The following is an 18,051-nucleotide window of genomic DNA, read 5'->3' as shown; positions in this document are numbered from 1 at the left end:
AGGAGGAGGAGGAAGGAGGAGGAAGAGAAGGAGGAGAAGAGGAGGAGGAGGAGGAAGGAGGAGGAGGAGGTGAAGAGAAGGAGGAGAAGAGGAGGAGGAGGAGGAAGAGGAGGAGGAGGAGAAGAGGAGGAGGAGGAGGAAGGAGGAGGAGGAGGTGAAGAGAAGGAGGAGAAGAGGAGGAGGAGGAAGGAGGAGGAGGAGGTGAAGAGAAGGAGGAGAAGAGAAGGAGGAAGAAGGAGGAGGAGGAAGAAGGAGGAGGAGGAGGAGAGAAGAGAAGGAGGAGAAGAGGAGGAGGACGGAGGAGGAGGAGGTGAAGAGAAGGAGGAGAAGAGGTGGAGGAGGAGGAAGGAGGAGGAGGAGGAGGAAGGAGGAGGAGGAGGTGAAGAGAAGGAGGAGAGGAGGAGGAGGAGGAGGAAGAGGAGGAGGAGGAGAAGAGGAGGAGGAGGAGGAAGGAGGAGGAGGAGGTGAAGAGAAGGAGGAGGAGGAGGAGGAGGAGGAGGAGAAGAGAGGAGGAGGAGGAAGGAGGAGGAGGAGGAGGAGGAGGAAGAGGAGGAAGGAGGAGGAGGAAGGAGGAGAAGAGGAGGAAGAGGAGGACTTCCTCCCAGAATCCCCAGCCAGCCATGCTTTAAGAGGGAGGACTTCCTCCCAGAATCCAACTAGGGAACGTTATCAGAGCACCAAAGTCCCAAAGTTAACCCCTACAATTGCATAAAATCCTGACATTTCAACAGAGACCACAAGCCATCAAAATGCTCTGGGGAGGATTCAGAATCTAGCCAGCCTGCTTTAAGAGGGAGGACTTCCTCCCAGAATCCCCAGCCAGCTGCTTTAAGAGGAGGACTTCCTCCCAGAATCCCCCTCCCGGATCTCATTTAGCTCTGATAAAAGGTCTTGTCTTGCAGAGAGCCAGCGGAATAATGCAGAACTCTTCTTGGGCGGATTTATTAATTTCCTTTTGCAAAGGGAGAGTAGCAAGCAAAACGAACAGATTGCAGTCAATTGTTGCTAAGTGGCTGCGGTTTAGCTCGGGAGAGACGCTGTAAACATGCCAGCGAGAGCTCCTGCCAGCCGTTGACCTTCAGATCGATAGCCAGGCCCTGTGGGGAGTAGGGAGACGGGAAGGGAAAGACCCTCCTGGATGGCTTGGGCCATTTGGGTCACGTACATACCACCAAGATCTACAGGCAAGCAAACTCTCAGTGGGGTTTTTGCAAAGTTGGCAACTGGAAGATGGGAGGACTTCCACTCCCAGAATCCCCCAGCCAGCCTGCTTTAAGAGGGGTGGACTTCCACTCCCAGAATCCTCCAGCCAGCCTGCTTTAAGAGGGTTGGACTTCCACTCCCAGAATTCCTCAGCCAGTTTGCTTTAAGATGGGTGGACTTCCACTCCCAGAATCCCCCAGCCAGCATGCTTTAAGAGGGGTGGACTTCCAGAATTCCTCAGCCAGCTTGCTTTAAGATGGGTGGACTTCCACTCCCAGAATTCCTCAGCCAGCCTGTTTTAAGATGGGTGGACTTCCGCTCCCAGAATTCCTCAGCCAGCATGCTTTAAGAGGGGTGGACTTCCACTCCCAGAATCCCCCAGCCAGCATGCTTTAAGAGGGGTGGACTTCCACTCCCAGAATTCTCCAGCCAGCCATGCTTTAAGAGGGGAGGACTTCCACTCCCAGAATTCCTCAGCCAGCCTGTTTTAAGAGGTGGACTTCACTCCCAGAATTCCCCAGCCAGCCTGCTTTAAGAGGTGGACTTCCTCCCAGAATCCCCCAGCCAGCATGCTTTAAGAGGGGTGGACTTCCACTCCCAGAATTCTCCAGCCAGCCATGCTTTAAGAGGGGAGGACTTCCACTCCCAGAATTCCTCAGCCAGCCTGTTTTAAGAGGGGTGGATTTCCACTCCCAGAATCCCCCATCCAGCATGCTTTAAGAGGGGTGGACTTCCACTCCCAGAATCCCCCAGCCAGCATGCTTTAAGAGGGGTGGACTTCCGCTCCCAGACTCCCCAGCCAGCCTGTTTTAAGAGGGGTGGATTTCCACTCCCAGAATCCCCCATCCAGCATGCTTTAAGAGGGGTGGACTTCCACTCCCAGAATCCCCCAGCCAGCATGCTTTAAGAGGGGTGGACTTCCGCTCCCAGAATTCCTCAGCCAGCGTGCTTTAAGAGGGGTGGACTTCCACGCCCAGAATCCCCCAGCCAGCCTGCTTTAAGAGGGGTGGACTTCCACTCCCAGAATCCCCCAGCCAGCATGCTTTAAGATGGATGGGCTTCCACTCCCAGAATCCCCCAGCCAGCATGCTTTAAGATGGGTGGACTTCCACTCCCAGAATCCCCCAGCCAGCATGCTTTAAGAGGGGTGGACTTCCACTCCCAGAATCCCCCAGCCAGCATGCTTTAAGAGGGGTGGACTTCCACTTCCAAAATTCTCCATTCCTGTCTACCAGTTCTATTGATGAACACTTGGATAAGTCTTAGATTGGAGCAACCACTCCCAGAATCCCCCAGCCAGCATACTTTAAGATGGGTGGACTTCAACTCCCAGAATTCCCCAGCCAGCCTGCTTTAAGATGGGTGGACTTCCACTCCCAGAATCCCCCAGCCAGCATCCTTTAATATGGGTGGACTTCCACTCCCAGAATCCCCCAGCCAGCATGCTTTAAGAGGGGTGGACTTCCACTCCCAGAATCCCTCAGCCAGCCTGCTTTAAGATGGATGGGCTTCTACTCCCAGAATCCCCCAGCCAGCCATGCTTTAAGAGGGGTGGACTTCCACTTCCAAAATTCTCCATTCCTGTCTACCAGTTCTATTGATGAACACTTGGATAAGTCTTAGATTGGAGCAACCATCAACCTCGGAAGCCGCTGCCCTTCTGTCTCTCTTTTAGGGGTGCCTTGGGGAACCCTTCTTCCTGGGCTCCTTCATCTTTCTTTTGCTGGGTTTAGTCACATCGTGGTCTGTTTTCTGACAGGCAGAAAGAATCCCACCGTCTTATAATTTCTTTCCAAGAATCACGTCAAAAAGTTGTTTCTTTAAAAAATCCTTCTCCAACCCATACAAGTCCTTTACTTACAACTATTCATTTCGTGACCATGCAAAGTTTACGACGACACTTGGAAAAATGACTTACGGCCGTTTTTCACACTTACAACTCTTGCAGCATCCCCGCGATCCTGTGATCAAAGTTCAGACGCTTGGCAACTGGCTCATATTTATGATGGTCGCCACGTGTCCTTGGATCGTGCGATCACTTTTTTGCAAGCTTCTGACAAGCAACGTCAGTGGGGGAAGCCAGATTCACTTAACGTCCGCGTTACTGCACTTAAGCACTGCAGTGATTCACTTCACAGCTGGGGCAACCAATGTTGTAAAATGGAGCAAAACTCACCTAACAGTTGTCTTGCGTAGCAACGGAAATTTGGGGCTCGATTGTGGTCATAAGTTGAGGGCGGCCTGTATTACATCAAATGCTTCACCGGAGTTAAGGTATATTATGTATACAGCAGTATACATTTATTTATTTATTTTTATTTATTTATTAAATTTTTATACCGCCCTTCTCCCGAAGGACTCAGGGCGGTGTACAGCCAAAATAAAACAAGAATGTATACAATTTAAAACAACAATTAAAAAGAGCAAATTTTAAAGGCTGATTATTAAAATTTAAATTAAGAAGTTAAAAAATATTAAAAAACCCAATTAAAATACATCCCTAATTATGCCAGTCCCGCTTTAATGAATAAATATGTTTTGAGCTCACGACGGAAGGTCCGAAGATCAGGCACTTAGCGAGCCGGAAGTTGTTCAGGCGTCACTGCCCCCACAGAAGGCCCTACTCCTGGGGCCGCCAGCCGACACTGTTTGGCGGGCGGCACCCTGAGAGACCCTCTCTGTGAGCGTCTGGTCGGTGGGAGGCAAAGGGTAACAGCAGGCGGTCTCGTAAGTACCGGGTCCTAAGCCATGGGCGCTTTAAAGATAGTTACCAAAATCTTGAAGCGCACCGAAAGACCACAGGAAGCCAGTGCAAGCTACAGACAGCGATGTCAGGAGCCTGACGGCTCCGTTACTACTCAGCGCAGCCGCATTCTGGACTAACTGCAGCCTCCGGGTGCACTCAAAGACAGCCCCATGTAAACATTGCAATAATCCAGCCTAGGCGTAACCAGGCGTGGTGACCGTGCATAAGGCATCCCGATCAAGGAAGGGGCGCAACTGGCGAACCAGGCGAACCTGGTAAAGGCCCTCCTGGCGGCAGGCAGGTGTTCATCAAAGACAGCCGTCCATCCAGGAGGGCGCAAGTTACGAACCACCTCCTTTGGGGCCACTAACTCGCCCCAACAGTCAGCTGCGGATGCAGCTGACTGTACCAGATCCGGCATCCACAGCCACTCCGTCTTGGAGGATTGAGCTTGAGTCTGTTTCTCCCCATCCAGACCCGTACAGCTTCCAGGCACGGGACAGCACTTGACCGCTTCGTTGGGGTGGTCCGGGGTGGAAAAGTACAGCTGAGTATCATCAGCGTACAGATGATAACTCACCCGAAACCACTGATGACCTCACCCAGCGGCTTCATATAGATGTTGAACAGGGTAGGCGAGAGAATCGACCCTGAGGCACCCACAAGTGAGGCGCCTCGGGCGACCTCTGCCCCCTGTCAACACAGTCTGCTGACAGTCAGAGATAGAGAGAACCACCGATGCACGGTGCATCCCAATCCCTCCAACGGTGCAGCAGGATACCATAGTCGATGGTATCAGCTGAGAGATCTAATAGGACCAAGGCAGAGGAGCAACCCTGTCCCTGGCCCTCAGAGGTCATCCTGAAGCAGCCGTCTCGTTATAACGGGTTGGGCCGGACTGGACTGAGGTCAGATAGACAGTTTCCTCCAGGTGCCGGGGGAGCTGCCATTCAACCACACTCTCTACAACCTTCGCCACAAAGCGAAGGTTGGAGACTGGACGATAATTACCCAAAATAGCTGGGTCCAGGGAAGGCTTCTTGAGGAGAGGTCTCACCACCGCCTCCTTCAAGGCGGTGGGAAAAACCCCTTCCATCAAAGAAGCATTTATAATCCCCTGGAGCCAGCCTCGTGTCACTTCCTGGGCAGCCAAACCGGATGTTGTGTCCCACTCCCATTCCGACGAACAAGTCAAGGAAGTCCGTAACAAGCTTGGCAACAAAGCCTCTGCAGCTTGCCAAATTCCTTCGAGGTTTATCAAGGCAGGCAGGAGTCCAAGTTGTGACTTCAGCGATAGAGTCCGATATCAGCAAACTAGATAAGACTTTCCTTGACTCAAGGTTGGAATGCCAAAAGCAGGTCCTTTATATAGGCTGTGGGGTGTGGCTCCATGACTCAGCATTTATCCAGGCCTGCCCCACCCCTCCTTCTGCTGGCGTCGCCTCTCAGATGTCCGGAAGCGAGGGTCCTCCCACCCTCAATTGTCTTCAGCTGGATCTGCTGTCAGTAATTCCAGCACGTGGCTGGCTTCCTCTGAAGGCTGAGCCAAAGGAACACAGGCTGTATGAGTGAGGTTTATCGGGCTTCTCCTTTCACTCCTTGAATCCTCTCTGGGCATGGGGCCAAGGCCGGGGGCTGGAGGCATGGCAGGCCGTTCATCTTCATTATCAGACTCGGGTCTGATAAAAGGCCTGGTTGGAGACGGGAGAGGCCCGGCTGAGGAGAGGAGGGAGGACGAGTCACAACACCGGATGTGTGGTTTGAGTGCATGTGAGTGCGCCAGAGCGCCGAAAACCCGGAGACGAGCTGCCCAGCACACACATGCTTGTTTTGGGGTTGCTTTTTGGCCATTTTCAGGCCGTTTTTCGGCCATTTTTCAGATCATTTTTGGCCCGAAAAAAGGCCTGAAAATCCTGCCTGAAAAAGCCCCCCAAAACGGCCTGTTTCGGGGCCTTTTTTGGCTGTTTACAGGCCATTTTTCTGGTGCTCCAGTACCCGCAAAGACCAGCTGGCCAGCTCGCTAGAAACCAGAGTAGCTGGCGACAGCACATATGCCCACAGAGAGGGCTCTGCATGCCACCTTTGGCACGCGTACCATAGGCTCGCTGTTGTGACTGCAGCCCCCGAACCTGGCCCCATGCCCGAAAGTGACTCTGAGAGTGAGGGGCAAGGGCTGGTAAGGCTTACCTCAGGAGCACCGATTCCTTTGGCCCGGCTCCAGGAGCCAGAACCAGGCCAGTCGGAGGATGTAATGAGGCCGACATCCCCTGATTCCTCCCTTCCCCAGGCTACGCCTTCAAGACCCAGCTGATAATAATAATCAAGCTTGGCTTGACCCGCGCTTCAGAAGATTAGAGAGGCAGCGTAATCAAAGGGAAGGATGGGGCAGCAGCCCCACCCCACAGGATATATAAGGAGCTTTGGGACTGCTCTCACTCCACGGGAAGCAAAGTTTAGCTGATCCGTTTCAAAAAGAGCTGAAAGTCTTGCTACGTGAGTCATTTGTTTGAACTTTGGCAGGCAGCTGCGGTTTCTCTGCCAGGACTGATAAGAGCCGTGAATCCACTGGCTGAAGGCCAGCTCGTTACTCTGAAGTGGGGAAGGAGACAGAACACTCGCCATCACGGGCCTACAGCATACCCACTGTCTATTAAGGAAGTTACACAGGAACTTTCAAGATAACCTTTATCTATTAAGCTCATTCTAATTCCTGGCAATTTGCTTTTTCTGAACGTCCAATGTGAGAGTTATATTCTGAATGAGGGACATGGTTGAATATTTCCAAGTTATTTATGCTTAAGGCATTCTAAATTATTTGCGTCCTTGTACGTTTTTGGGTCTGGAACAACTAACCCTGGGAATCATCAACATCATCATTATCACCACCAATATCATCTCTTTTGCTTCCTCCTCCATTCCGCCCTTCCTAAAATAAGGAGGAAATAGCTCCCCCCACCCACTCCCCAAATATCGCTGGTCCTAGGAACTTCATAGAAGCAGTAGTCTAGCGGAGATTTTAAAGAAGACTTTGGACAGCCATTGGCCTGGTCCAGCTGTGTTTCTCAACCTTGGTGGCTTGAAGATGGGTGGACTTCAACTCCCAGAATTCCCCAACCAGCACAGCTATGCTGGTTGGGGAATTTTGGGAGTTCAAGTCCACCCACCTCCAAGTTGCCACGGTTGAGAAACACTGCTGTAGGTTCTCCTGCTTGAGCCGGGGGTTGGACTACAAACTCAATTTCTTTGGGTTTTTTTGCCAAATTTTTTTTATTTTTATTTTTGTAAAACATAAAACAATCATTTTGAACAGAATATCAGTCAGGTACATCCTTAAACAAATTTCAAATTTCACCCCCCCCCATTACATTAAATCCAATATATTTCTTTCTCCTTTATAAAATTATTTTTATTTGCACATATCTTTCCCAAAATTCTATTCCATCTCCCCATTCGGAAATCAATATTTAAATCAAGTCTACTCTCCAAATTTCAAACCCCTTCTACTCCTTTATTCCAAATATAACAGTAATTTAATCTCATAAAAAATATTGTTATTACTATTATTATAAAATATATAAAATTTTATATATAAAATATATATAAAAATTACTATTTTTTACGATGTAAAAAAGATGTTGAGACTCTAGAAAGAGTGCAGAGAAGAGCAACAAAGATGATTAGGGGACTGGAGGATAAAACATATGAAGAACGGTTGCAGGAACTGGGTATGTCTAGTTTAATGAAAAGAAGGACTAGGGGAGACATGATAGCTGTGTTCCAATATCTAAGGGGCTGCCACAAAGAAGAGGGAGTCAGGCTGTTCACCAAAGCACCTGAGGGTAGAACAAGAAGCAATGGGTGGAAACTGGTCAAAGAAAGAAGCAACTTAGAACTAAGGAGAAATTTCCTGACAGTTAGAACAATTAATAAGTGGAACGACTTGCCTGCAGAAGTTGTGAATGCTCCAACACTGGAAATTTTTAAGAAAATGTTGGATAACCATCTGACTGAGATGGTGTAGGGTTTCCTGCCTGGGCAGGGGGTTGGACTAGAAGGCCTCCAAGGTCCCTTTCAACTCTGATGTTATGTTATGTTATATTATCCAGAAAAAAGAAAAAAAAATAACAAGAAAAAACAAAAAACAAATGTAGACTATCTCTTACTTATCAATTCAATTTCAACTTCATTTTTAACTTAATTCTCTGATTCCCCAAAAACCTCGTGAATAATCATTCTTTAATCATCTCTTAATTTTCTTAAGTTTCACAAATCTCAATTTATTCTATAATACTTTTAAATAAAGGATCAAACACCTAAAAATTTTATCATCCTTTCCTCCATTCCCCCAAACCACATTAATAAGACTACAAACTCAATTTCATTGAGGGCCGAATCAGGGTTGTGCTTGACCTCGGGGGGGGGTGGGGGGAGAGGGGCGAAGTGGCTGTGGTCAGCTCGATATCATTCATGTCAGGGGCGCCTGTGTTGGCCCGATCGCTCTGCCAGCGAAAACGGACTCCTGAGCTCCGTTTTTGCCTGTGACGGCCTCCTGCAACCTTCTGCCAGCCCTCCCGAGCGCCACTTTTGCTGGTAGAGGTACCACGGGCCAGTCCTTCGCTGTTTCCACGGCAGCCCCACGGGCCAGATCTAAGCACCCCCAAGGGCTGGATTTCATCGTGCGGGACTAGTCTAAGTATAATTTTAATTGTAGTTTTAAACGGGTTTTATGTCCGTCTTTGACCGTTTTAGTTGATCTGGCCATTAAATATTTGGTTTTAATTTGCTTTTAAACTTGTTATTTGTATTTGTAGTTTTAATATGGCTCTACACCGCCCTGAATCCTTCGGGAGAAGGGCGGTATAGAAATTAAATTATACAAAAAATTATACAGGGGTGAAATGCTCCTGGTTCGGACCGGATCGCCTGATCCGGTAGCGATGGCGGTGGGTGGTTCGGAGAACCAGTAGCACAAATCCCTGCCCCCCCCATGCCCAGCTGAGCCACGCGATCATCAGAGGGTTTTGTTTTTTTTACTTTTAAAAACATTTTTTCTTCGGCTGAAAAAATGCTTTTAAAAGAAAAAAAAAACCGGGTGGGCATGGCCAACTTTTTTTTTTTTTTACTTTTAAAAGCATTTTTTCTAGAACCTCTTCAGACGAAGAGGCTGTAAAAAATGCTTTTAAAAGCCTCTGATGATCAGACAACTCAGCTGAGATCATCAGAACCCTTTAAAAGCATTTTTTTCTACAACCTCTTTGGCTGAAGAGGCTGGGAAAAAAATGCTTTTAAAAGGCTCCTCTGGCGATCCCAGCTGAGTTGCCTGATCATCAGAGGCTTTTAAAAGCATTTTTTACAACCTCTTTGGCTGAAGAGGTTCTAGAAAAAATGCTTTTAAAAGAAAAAAAAAACCCGGGTGGGCATGGCCAACTTTTTTTTTTTTTACTTTTAAAAGCATTTTTTCTAGAACCTCTTCGGACGAAGAGGCTGTAAAAAATGCTTTTAAAAGCCTCTGATGATCAGACAACTCAGCTGAGATCATCAGAACCCTTTAAAAGCATTTTTTTCTACAACCTCTTCGGCTGAAGAGGCTGGGGAAAAAATGCTTTTAAAAGACTCCTCTGGCGATCCCAGCTGAGTTGCCTGATCATCAGAGGCTTTTAAAAGCATTTTTTACAACCTCTTTGGCTGAAGAGGTTCTAGAAAAAATGCTTTTAGAAGTAAAAAAAAAAAAGTTGGCCACGCCCACCCAGTCACATTAGCGCCCCCCACCAAGCCACGCCCACAGAACTGGTAGTAACAAATTTTACATTTTAACCCTAGTTTGATACCCTTGGACTAGACCAGGGGACTCCAACCTTGGTCCCTTTAAGACTTGTGGACTTCAACTCCCAGAGTTCCTCAGCCAGCAAAGCTGGCTGAGGAACTCTGGGAGTTGAAGTCCACAAGTCTTAAAGGGACCAAGGTTGGAGACCCCTGGACTAGATGACCTCCAAGGTACCTTCCAACTCTTGTTCTTTTGTTATTCTTTCTGTTGCTAGGAGCTATGACATCACCAAAGGAGGCAGTTACTTCTTGGTTGCTAAGAGACAGGCATTGTTGGGTTACCCAACAGCAGGACAATGGATTTGTCCTTTGAAGCTACTGATGGAGTTGAGTTCCCAGGAGGTTAAGCTTCAGTTGGTTGCTGGGTTTTCCTTGGAGAACCTCTCATTCTTCTGCGTCCTCTTTTGGAGAGAAGTCCTCCTTCTCTCCTTCTTCTCCTGCCCCTTTCCTTTCCCCTGGAGCTGCGCCGTATTCCTCTAAAGAGGGAAACCTAAGAGTTGGAGGATTGACTTGGAAGATCCAAACGCCACCATGAATAAAAAGGAATCCCACATCAAGAAAAGAAAGCCCAGGGGGAAAGAAGAACTGGAAGAACTGAAGAAGGAAGTGACCCTTGATGATCACAAATTGTCTCTTCAGGAACTCAGCCTTAAGTATGAGGTGGATCTCACCAAAGGACTGACCAGGGCACAGGCTGCCCAGACCTTGGAAAAGAATGGCTTAAATGCCCTCACTCCTCCACGAACCACGCCGGAGTGGGTCAAATTTTGCAAGCAACTCTTCGGCGGGTTTTCCATCTTACTGTGGATCGGCGCGATTCTTTGCTTTCTGGCGTACTGGGTGCAAAACATGATGGGTGCGAGAGTACAGAAGGACAACCTGTATCTGGGCGCTGTGCTATCCGGCGTGGTTATCGTGACCGGGTGTTTCTCCTACTTTCAGGAAGCCAAAAGTTCCAAAATCATGGAATCCTTCAAGCACATGGTTCCACAGCAAGCTCTGGTCATCCGGGATGGTGAAAAGATGCAGATCAACGCTGAGGTTGTAGTTGTGGGAGATCTGGTGGAGGTCAAAGGGGGCGATCGGATTCCTGCGGACTTAAGGATCATCTCTGCCACCGGTTGCAAAGTGGACAATTCCTCTCTGACTGGTGAGTCGGAACCCCAGAGTCGTTCGGCCGAGTTTACCAACGAGAACCCCCTGGAGACCCAAAACATCTGTTTCTTCTCCACGAATTGTGTTGAAGGCACAGCTCGGGGCATCGTCATCTTGACAGGGGACTACACAGTCATGGGTCGCATTGCTTCACTGGCTTCCGGTTTGAGCGAACGCCCTACGCCGATTGCCCGGGAAATAGCGCATTTTATCCACATCATCACCGGAGTCGCCGTTTTCCTAGGAGTGACATTCTTCATCTTGGCCATGATTCTTGGGTACGACTGGCTGGAAGCCGTGGTCTTCCTGATCGGTATCATCGTGGCAAATGTCCCAGAAGGTTTGCTGGCCACTGTCACCGTCTGCCTAACCCTCACTGCCCAACGCATGGCACGGAAGAACTGCCTGGTGAAAAACTTAGAAGCCGTAGAGACCCTGGGTTCCACCTCCACAATCTGCTCGGACAAAACTGGAACGCTGACTCAGAACCGTATGACCGTCGCCCACCTGTGGTTTGACAATGAGATCTATGAAGCCAACATCACTGAGATTTATGCTGGGGCCATATTTAACACACGCTCACCCACCTGGCTGGCCCTGGCCCACATTGCAGGGTTGTGCAACAGGGCAGACTTCAAAGCTGACCAGGAGAACATCCCTATTGCTAAAAAGGAGACCACCGGAGACGCCTCCGAGTCGGCCCTCCTTAAGTGTATCGAGCTGTCCTGGGGCTCCGTCAAGGAGATGCGCGAGAAGAATCCCAAAGTAGCCGAGATCCCCTTCAACTCCACCAACAAGTACCAGCTCTCCATCCATGAAGCCGCAGACAAATCCAAAGGTCATCTCTTGGTGATGAAGGGCGCTCCAGAGCGGATCTTGGAATGTTGCACCACCATCCTGTTGCAAGGAAAAGAAGTGATCCTGGACAAGAAGATACAGGAATCTTTTCTGAACACCTACAATTATCTCGGGGGGTTAGGCGAGAGAGTCCTCGGATTCTGCCACTGCTACCTCCCCGACAAACAGTTTCCACATGGCTTCAAGTTCGACACGGACAAACCTAACTTCCCCACCACCAAGCTGTGCTTTGTGGGGCTTATCTCCATGATCGACCCACCTCGTGCTGCCGTGCCGGATGCCGTTGGGAAGTGCCGCAGTGCTGGGATTAAAGTGATCATGGTCACGGGCGACCACCCGATCACTGCCAAAGCGATTGCCAAAGGGGTCGGGATCATTTCTGAAGGCAGCGAGACGGTCGAAGACATCGCAGCCCGGCTGGAGATCCCAGTCAGCCAAGTCGATCCCCGGGAAGCTGTGGCCTGCGTAGTTCACGGTTCCGAACTTAAGGATATGACCTCAGAACAACTGGACAAGATTCTCTCGAGTCATTCTGAGATCGTCTTTGCTCGCACGTCCCCACAGCAGAAGCTGATCATCGTGGAAGGGTGTCAGAGGCAGGGGGCCATCGTCGCTGTGACCGGAGATGGGGTGAACGACTCCCCAGCCCTCAAGAAAGCCGACATTGGCATTGCCATGGGCATCACAGGTTCCGATGTATCCAAGCAGGCTGCCGACATGATCCTTCTGGATGACAACTTCGCTTCCATCGTGACGGGCGTGGAGGAAGGCCGCCTGATCTTTGACAACCTGAAGAAGTCCATTGCCTACACGCTGACCAGCAACATTCCAGAGATCTCCCCTTTCCTTCTGTTCATCATCTTCAACATCCCGCTGCCCCTGGGCACCATCACCATTTTGTGCATCGACCTGGGCACCGACATGGTGCCCGCCATCTCCCTGGCCTACGAGAAAGCCGAGAGTGACATCATGAAGAGGAAGCCGCGGAACGCCAAGACGGACAAGCTGGTGAACGAGCGCCTGATCAGCATGGCGTACGGACAGATCGGTATGATGCAAGCCCTCGCCGGCTTCTTCACCTACTTCGTCATCATGGCCGAGAACGGGTTCCTGCCGTCCACCTTGCTGGGGATCCGCCTGGAGTGGGACGACCATTCCATAAATGACCTGGAAGACAGTTACGGCCAGCAGTGGACGTACCAGCAGCGGAAAGTGGTGGAGTTCACCTGTCACACCGCTTTCTTCATCAGCATCGTGGTCGTCCAGTGGGCTGACCTCATCATCTGCAAGACCAGGAAGCTGTCCCTTTTCCATCAGGGCATGAGGAATGAGATTATGGTCTTCGGCCTGATTGAAGAGACCACCTTGGCGGCCTTTCTCTCCTACTGCCCAGGAATGGAGGTGGCTCTACGCATGTACCCGCTCCGTGTGACGTGGTGGCTGTGTGCTGTCCCGTTCTCGGTGCTCATTTTTGTCTACGATGAAATCCGCAAGTTTCTTCTGCGACGTTATCCGGGGGGCTGGGTTGAGCGGGAAACTTACTACTGAGCTGGTCCCCCCCAATTTAGCGTCTCTTTTGGGATGAAATCTTCCTGAGGAGTTGTTGTTGTTGTTATTTTTTTGCAGATCAACCCTAGCTTGGATGACAGTTGCCCCAAACATTTATTTAAAATTGAACGGCATGCTATACACCTTGAAATAAACATGCATACTATGGTCAGAGGCGATAATAAAATTTTACACCGCAATCCAGAAAAACTAGCCGAGATAATTATTTTATTTGTATCCTGCTTTTATTATTGTTACAAATAACTCACATACCCAACACATCTTCCTCCTCCTATTTTTCCCTACAACAACAACCTTATGAGGTGCATTGGGCTGAGAGAGAAAGACTGGCTCAAAGTCACTCAGCTGTTGTGTCCCCCTTCGCCTCCGTCCGAGCGATGGCTTAGTTAGCCGGCACTATCAGCTCTGGCAGCAAAATAGCAAGCGTCTGCCAAGTGACTCTGTTATCTCCCTCGACGCCGATGAGTCACCCAGGAACAAACAGTACTTCAGCTCTCAGTTAGCAGTTGATTTGCCTGCTACGAAGAGGCACAGCAGCTCTTGCTGCCTTTATATCCTGTGGGGTGTGGCTCCGTGACTCAGCACTTCCTAGGCCTGCCCCACCCCTGCTTCTGTTGTTTCCTCCTCTCCTGCCTATGAAACCTAGGGTCCAGCCAGGTCTGATTGCCATCAGCCGGGTCTGCAGGCGTGGCCTGGGGGGGGGAAGAGTCAGGGGATGGAGGCCTTGTTATCTCTTCCACCTGGCCTGCCTCTGGCTCCTGGAGCTGAGCCAGGGAAGCCGATGCTCCCAAGGTAAGTCCTGACAGCCCTTCCCTCTCACTTTCCAAGTCACTTTCTGCCAGGAGGCCCGGCTCAGGGGGTGCAGACACAACATCGGCCAACTTTTATGCCTAAGGCGGAACTAGAACTCACCATCTCCTGGTAATTGGCCCAATCACCCAGCCTATGCTCATGCCTTCAAGCCAGCGTTCAGATCTAAGACAGGACTAGATAAGTCCCCAACTCTTGGTGATTGGCCCAAAGTCATCTAACTGGCTTTCATTTATTTTTATTTATTTTGTCAAACACAACAGTATATATAAATATACTGTCCAAAAGGAACATTAGGACAGGAACGGTAGGCATGCTGGTGCTCTTATGCACGCCCCTTACAGACCTCTTAGGAATGGGGTGAGGTCAATAGTAGATAGTCTTTGGTTAAAGCTTTGGGGATTTTGGGAAGAGACCACAGAGTCGGGTAGTGCATTCCAGGCATTAACAACTCTGTTACTGAAGTCGTATTTTCTGCAATCAAGATTGGAGCGGTTCACATTAAGCTTAAATCTATTGTGTGCTCATGTATTGTTGCAATTGAAGCTGAAGTAGTCTTCAACAGGAAGGACGGATGATTTTATGAGTTATACTCAGGTCATGCCGAAGGCAGCGTAGTTCTAAATTTTCTAAACCCAGGATTTCAAGTCTGGTGGCATAAGGTATTTTGTTGTAATCAGAGGAGTGGAGAACTCTTCTTGTAAAATATTTCTGGACACGCTGAATTGTATTAATGTCTGAAATGAGGTGTGGGTTCCAGACAGGCAAGCTGTATTCGAGAATTGGTCTAGCAAATGATTTGTATGTTCTGGTTAGTAGAGTAATCTTTCTGGAGGAATGCATAAAGCAAGACTTGAACTCACAGTCTGTTGTGTCTTCGCCCCCCAAGCCGGGCCCCCTGCCAGAAAGTGACTTGGAAAGTGAGGGGGAAGGGCCATCAGGACTTACCTCGGGAGCACCGGCTTTCCTGGCTCAGCTCCAGGAGGCAGAGGCAGGCCAGGTGGAGGAGATAACAAGGCCTCTGTCCCCTGACTCTTCCCCCCCCCAGGCCACTCCTCCAGACTCGGCTGATGGCAATCAGGCCTGGCTGGACCCTAGGTTTCGTAGGCAGGAAAGGCGGGAACAACAGAAGCAGGGGTGGGGCAGGCCTAGGAAGTGCTGAGTCATAGAGCTACACCCCACAGGATATAAAACCAGTGAGGGCTGCTGTGCCTCTTCGTAGCAGGCAAATCAACTGTTTAACTAGAGCTGAAGTACTGTTTGTTCCTGGGTGACTCATCAGCATCAAGGGAGATAACAGAGTCTCTTGGCAGATGCTCTGCTGCCAGAGCTGATAGTGCCGGCTAATTAAGCCATCGCTCGGACGGTGGTGAGGGGGGACAGAGCACAGTCTTCTACTGTGAGTTAGTCTCCTACTGGGAGAGTCAGCATCTCCTACTGGGAGAGGGCAACTGTGCCGTGTATTGGGCACACAGCTCATCTTACGCAGGTGACAGGACGTCTCATGCACTTGTGCATGTGTGTGTGTGCCTGCCTACCACTTGCGTGCTTGTGTGAGCCCATCAAGTGACTTGAGCTGCATGCTTGTGTGCTGGCCCGCTGTTCGTGAGGCCTGGTTTTGAATAGGCCGTGGCCCAGGGGTGGGATTCAGCCAGTTTGGGCGAACCGGATGTTAATTTTAATCAGGTTCGCTGAATCTGTAGTTACAAGGAATGGCTGACCCCGCCCACCCCACCCCTCCCAGGAGTCTCCACGTGGCCCGTTTTGGATGTGAGTTAAGTGCAGGGACTGCGCAGAGGCTCTGTGACGGTGAAAAAATGGTCTTACCGGAAGTCTGGAAACAGATCCGTTTCCGGCCTCCGGTGGCTGGGGGAAAGCCTCCAGAGTCTTGGGAGGGCAAAAATCCCCTCCCCCCAGAGCGTGATGCAGGAGACCGAGTAGGCCACGCCCCCATGGCCACGCCCAACGTTTAAATTTTTTAGTCCCATCCCTGCCATGGCCCAGTAGTGGGCGCCAACCCCGGGGGTTGGGGATCCCTGATCTACAACCCCCAAATACCCTGGATCTTAAGTTGCACAGAGACAACCTAGGACAGTGATGGTTAACCTTTTTGCCAGCGCGTGCCAGGGGGTTGGAGTCACGAGCCCACACCCATAATTTTATGTGCCCCACCCCCGCACATGTGCACGGGCCCCCACCTCCCCAGAGGCCCTCCAGAGGCCAGAGACGGCCCATTTGCCAATTTCTGGTGAGACCAGAAGGCCCATTTTTTGCTGTCCCCAGCCTCCAGAGCCTTTCTAGGAGTCTGGGGAGGACAAAAACACCCCCCCCCGGAGACACTCCGGAGGCCGAAAATGGTCCGTTTGTCAACTTCTGGTCCCACTGATATGGCTACGCGTGCCACCTGTGACCCGTGTGCCATAGGTTCGCCATCATAGGACCTAGGGTGTTGTGCCTCGCCCGCCCTCCTCTCCTCAGCTGGGCCCTCCCATCTCCTGCTATCTGAGCCAGAGACTGATAGTGAAGAAGAATGGCCTGGCATGCCTCCAGCCCCCAGCCCTGGCACCATGCCCGGACAGACTGAGCAAACAAACCTCCCTCCTACAGCGTGTGAGCACGAAGCCAGCCACGAGCTAGAATTGCCGGCAGCTGAGCAGGAGGACGAAAAGACACAGTGGACAGATCCCCGCTTCTGGAGAATGGAGAGGCGACGTCAGCAAAAGGAAGGGAGGGGCAGGCCTGGATAAGTGCTGAGTCATGGAGCCACACCCCATGGCCTATATAAAGGGTCTGCTTTTTGGCATTCCTTGAGTCAGGCAAAGTCTAATCTGGATTGCTGAAGTCACACCTTGGATTCCTGCCTGCCCTGAGAACTTTGACAGGAATTTGGCAAAGCTGCAGAGGCTTCGTGGCCACGCTCGATACAGACTTCCCCGACCCGGCCGTCAGAGGAGGAGTGGGACACGACATAGGGTGTGACCATCAGGTTGCGAATTTCTGCTTTCTAATCTCCCAGTGAACTGCAAGGAGGCATGGAGACCCCAGACCCTCTTCTAAAAAATCCAGATGGGGAGGAAAAGCATTTTGTCCTACAACAACAGAGGCAACGAGCCGTGTTCCAAATTGCACACAATGCACAAGAAGGCCCCTTTCATTCTGCCGGTAACTGGTGAACTCAGCAAATTTGGGTCTGGGCTGGTGGGAAGAGGAGCCATTGTGGCTAAACTTTCCGTATTTTTGCTGAGTATTTCACCCCCCCACACACACACACACTCCAACCCGGCCCCCTGGGCTGCATTATTGATCGGTTCCTTTTTAAAAATAAAATAATATTAAGAGCGTTAGGGGTACTTTATGGGGAAGTTGAAAGGAAGCCAAGAGGCTCATTTAGTCCATCAGGCGGATGGATGGATGCGGCCGCAGCGAGTAATGAAAACGGAAACGTTGGCTATATAAAGACGCTGGGAAAACTGTGCACACACAAACACATAAACTCACTAACACACTTCCCCAGGCCTGAGGAGCGTACGGGTACTCCTCGTTTTACGGTCACAATGGAGCCCCGAATTTATGTTGCTAAGTGAGACATTTGTGAGTTTTCTCCCATTTTACGACCTTTTTTTGGCCCCTGTTGTTAAGTGAATCACGACAGTCGTTAAATGAGGAGCAGGGGTCTTGCTTCCCCATGGGCTTTCCTTGTCAGAAGGTCGCAAAAGGGGATCACGTGACCCCGCGGATGCTGCAACGGTCATAAATATGAATCTGCTGCCAAACGTCTGAATTTTGATCATGTGACACCACGGGGATGTGAAAAAACGGTCATAAGTCTCTCTCTTCAGGGCCCCTGGAGTTTTGAACGGTCACTAAATGAATGTTTTTAAGTCGAG

The 18,051-nt window shown here is 50.2% G+C and overlaps 2 protein-coding genes across 3 annotated transcripts in view; both read left to right on the top strand.

Moving 5' to 3' along the window:
• LHFPL7 (LHFPL tetraspan subfamily member 7) overlaps positions 1-18,051 on the top strand; it is a 108,843-nt gene that overhangs the window by 71,923 nt on the left and 18,869 nt on the right. The window lies entirely within an intron of this gene.
• On the top strand, positions 10,304-13,333 carry LOC131188638 (sodium/potassium-transporting ATPase subunit alpha-2-like). The gene has a single exon (XM_058164036.1). It carries the CDS (start codon positions 10,304-10,306, stop codon positions 13,331-13,333), a length of 3,030 nt encoding a protein of 1,009 aa, XP_058020019.1.

The sequence above is a fragment of the Ahaetulla prasina genome, chromosome 1, assembly GCF_028640845.1.
Source record: "Ahaetulla prasina isolate Xishuangbanna chromosome 1, ASM2864084v1, whole genome shotgun sequence".
NCBI classification, from domain to species: domain Eukaryota; kingdom Metazoa; phylum Chordata; class Lepidosauria; order Squamata; family Colubridae; genus Ahaetulla; species Ahaetulla prasina.
Note: the sequence above shows the minus strand (reverse complement) of the source record. Positions and strands in the feature narration are given on the sequence as shown.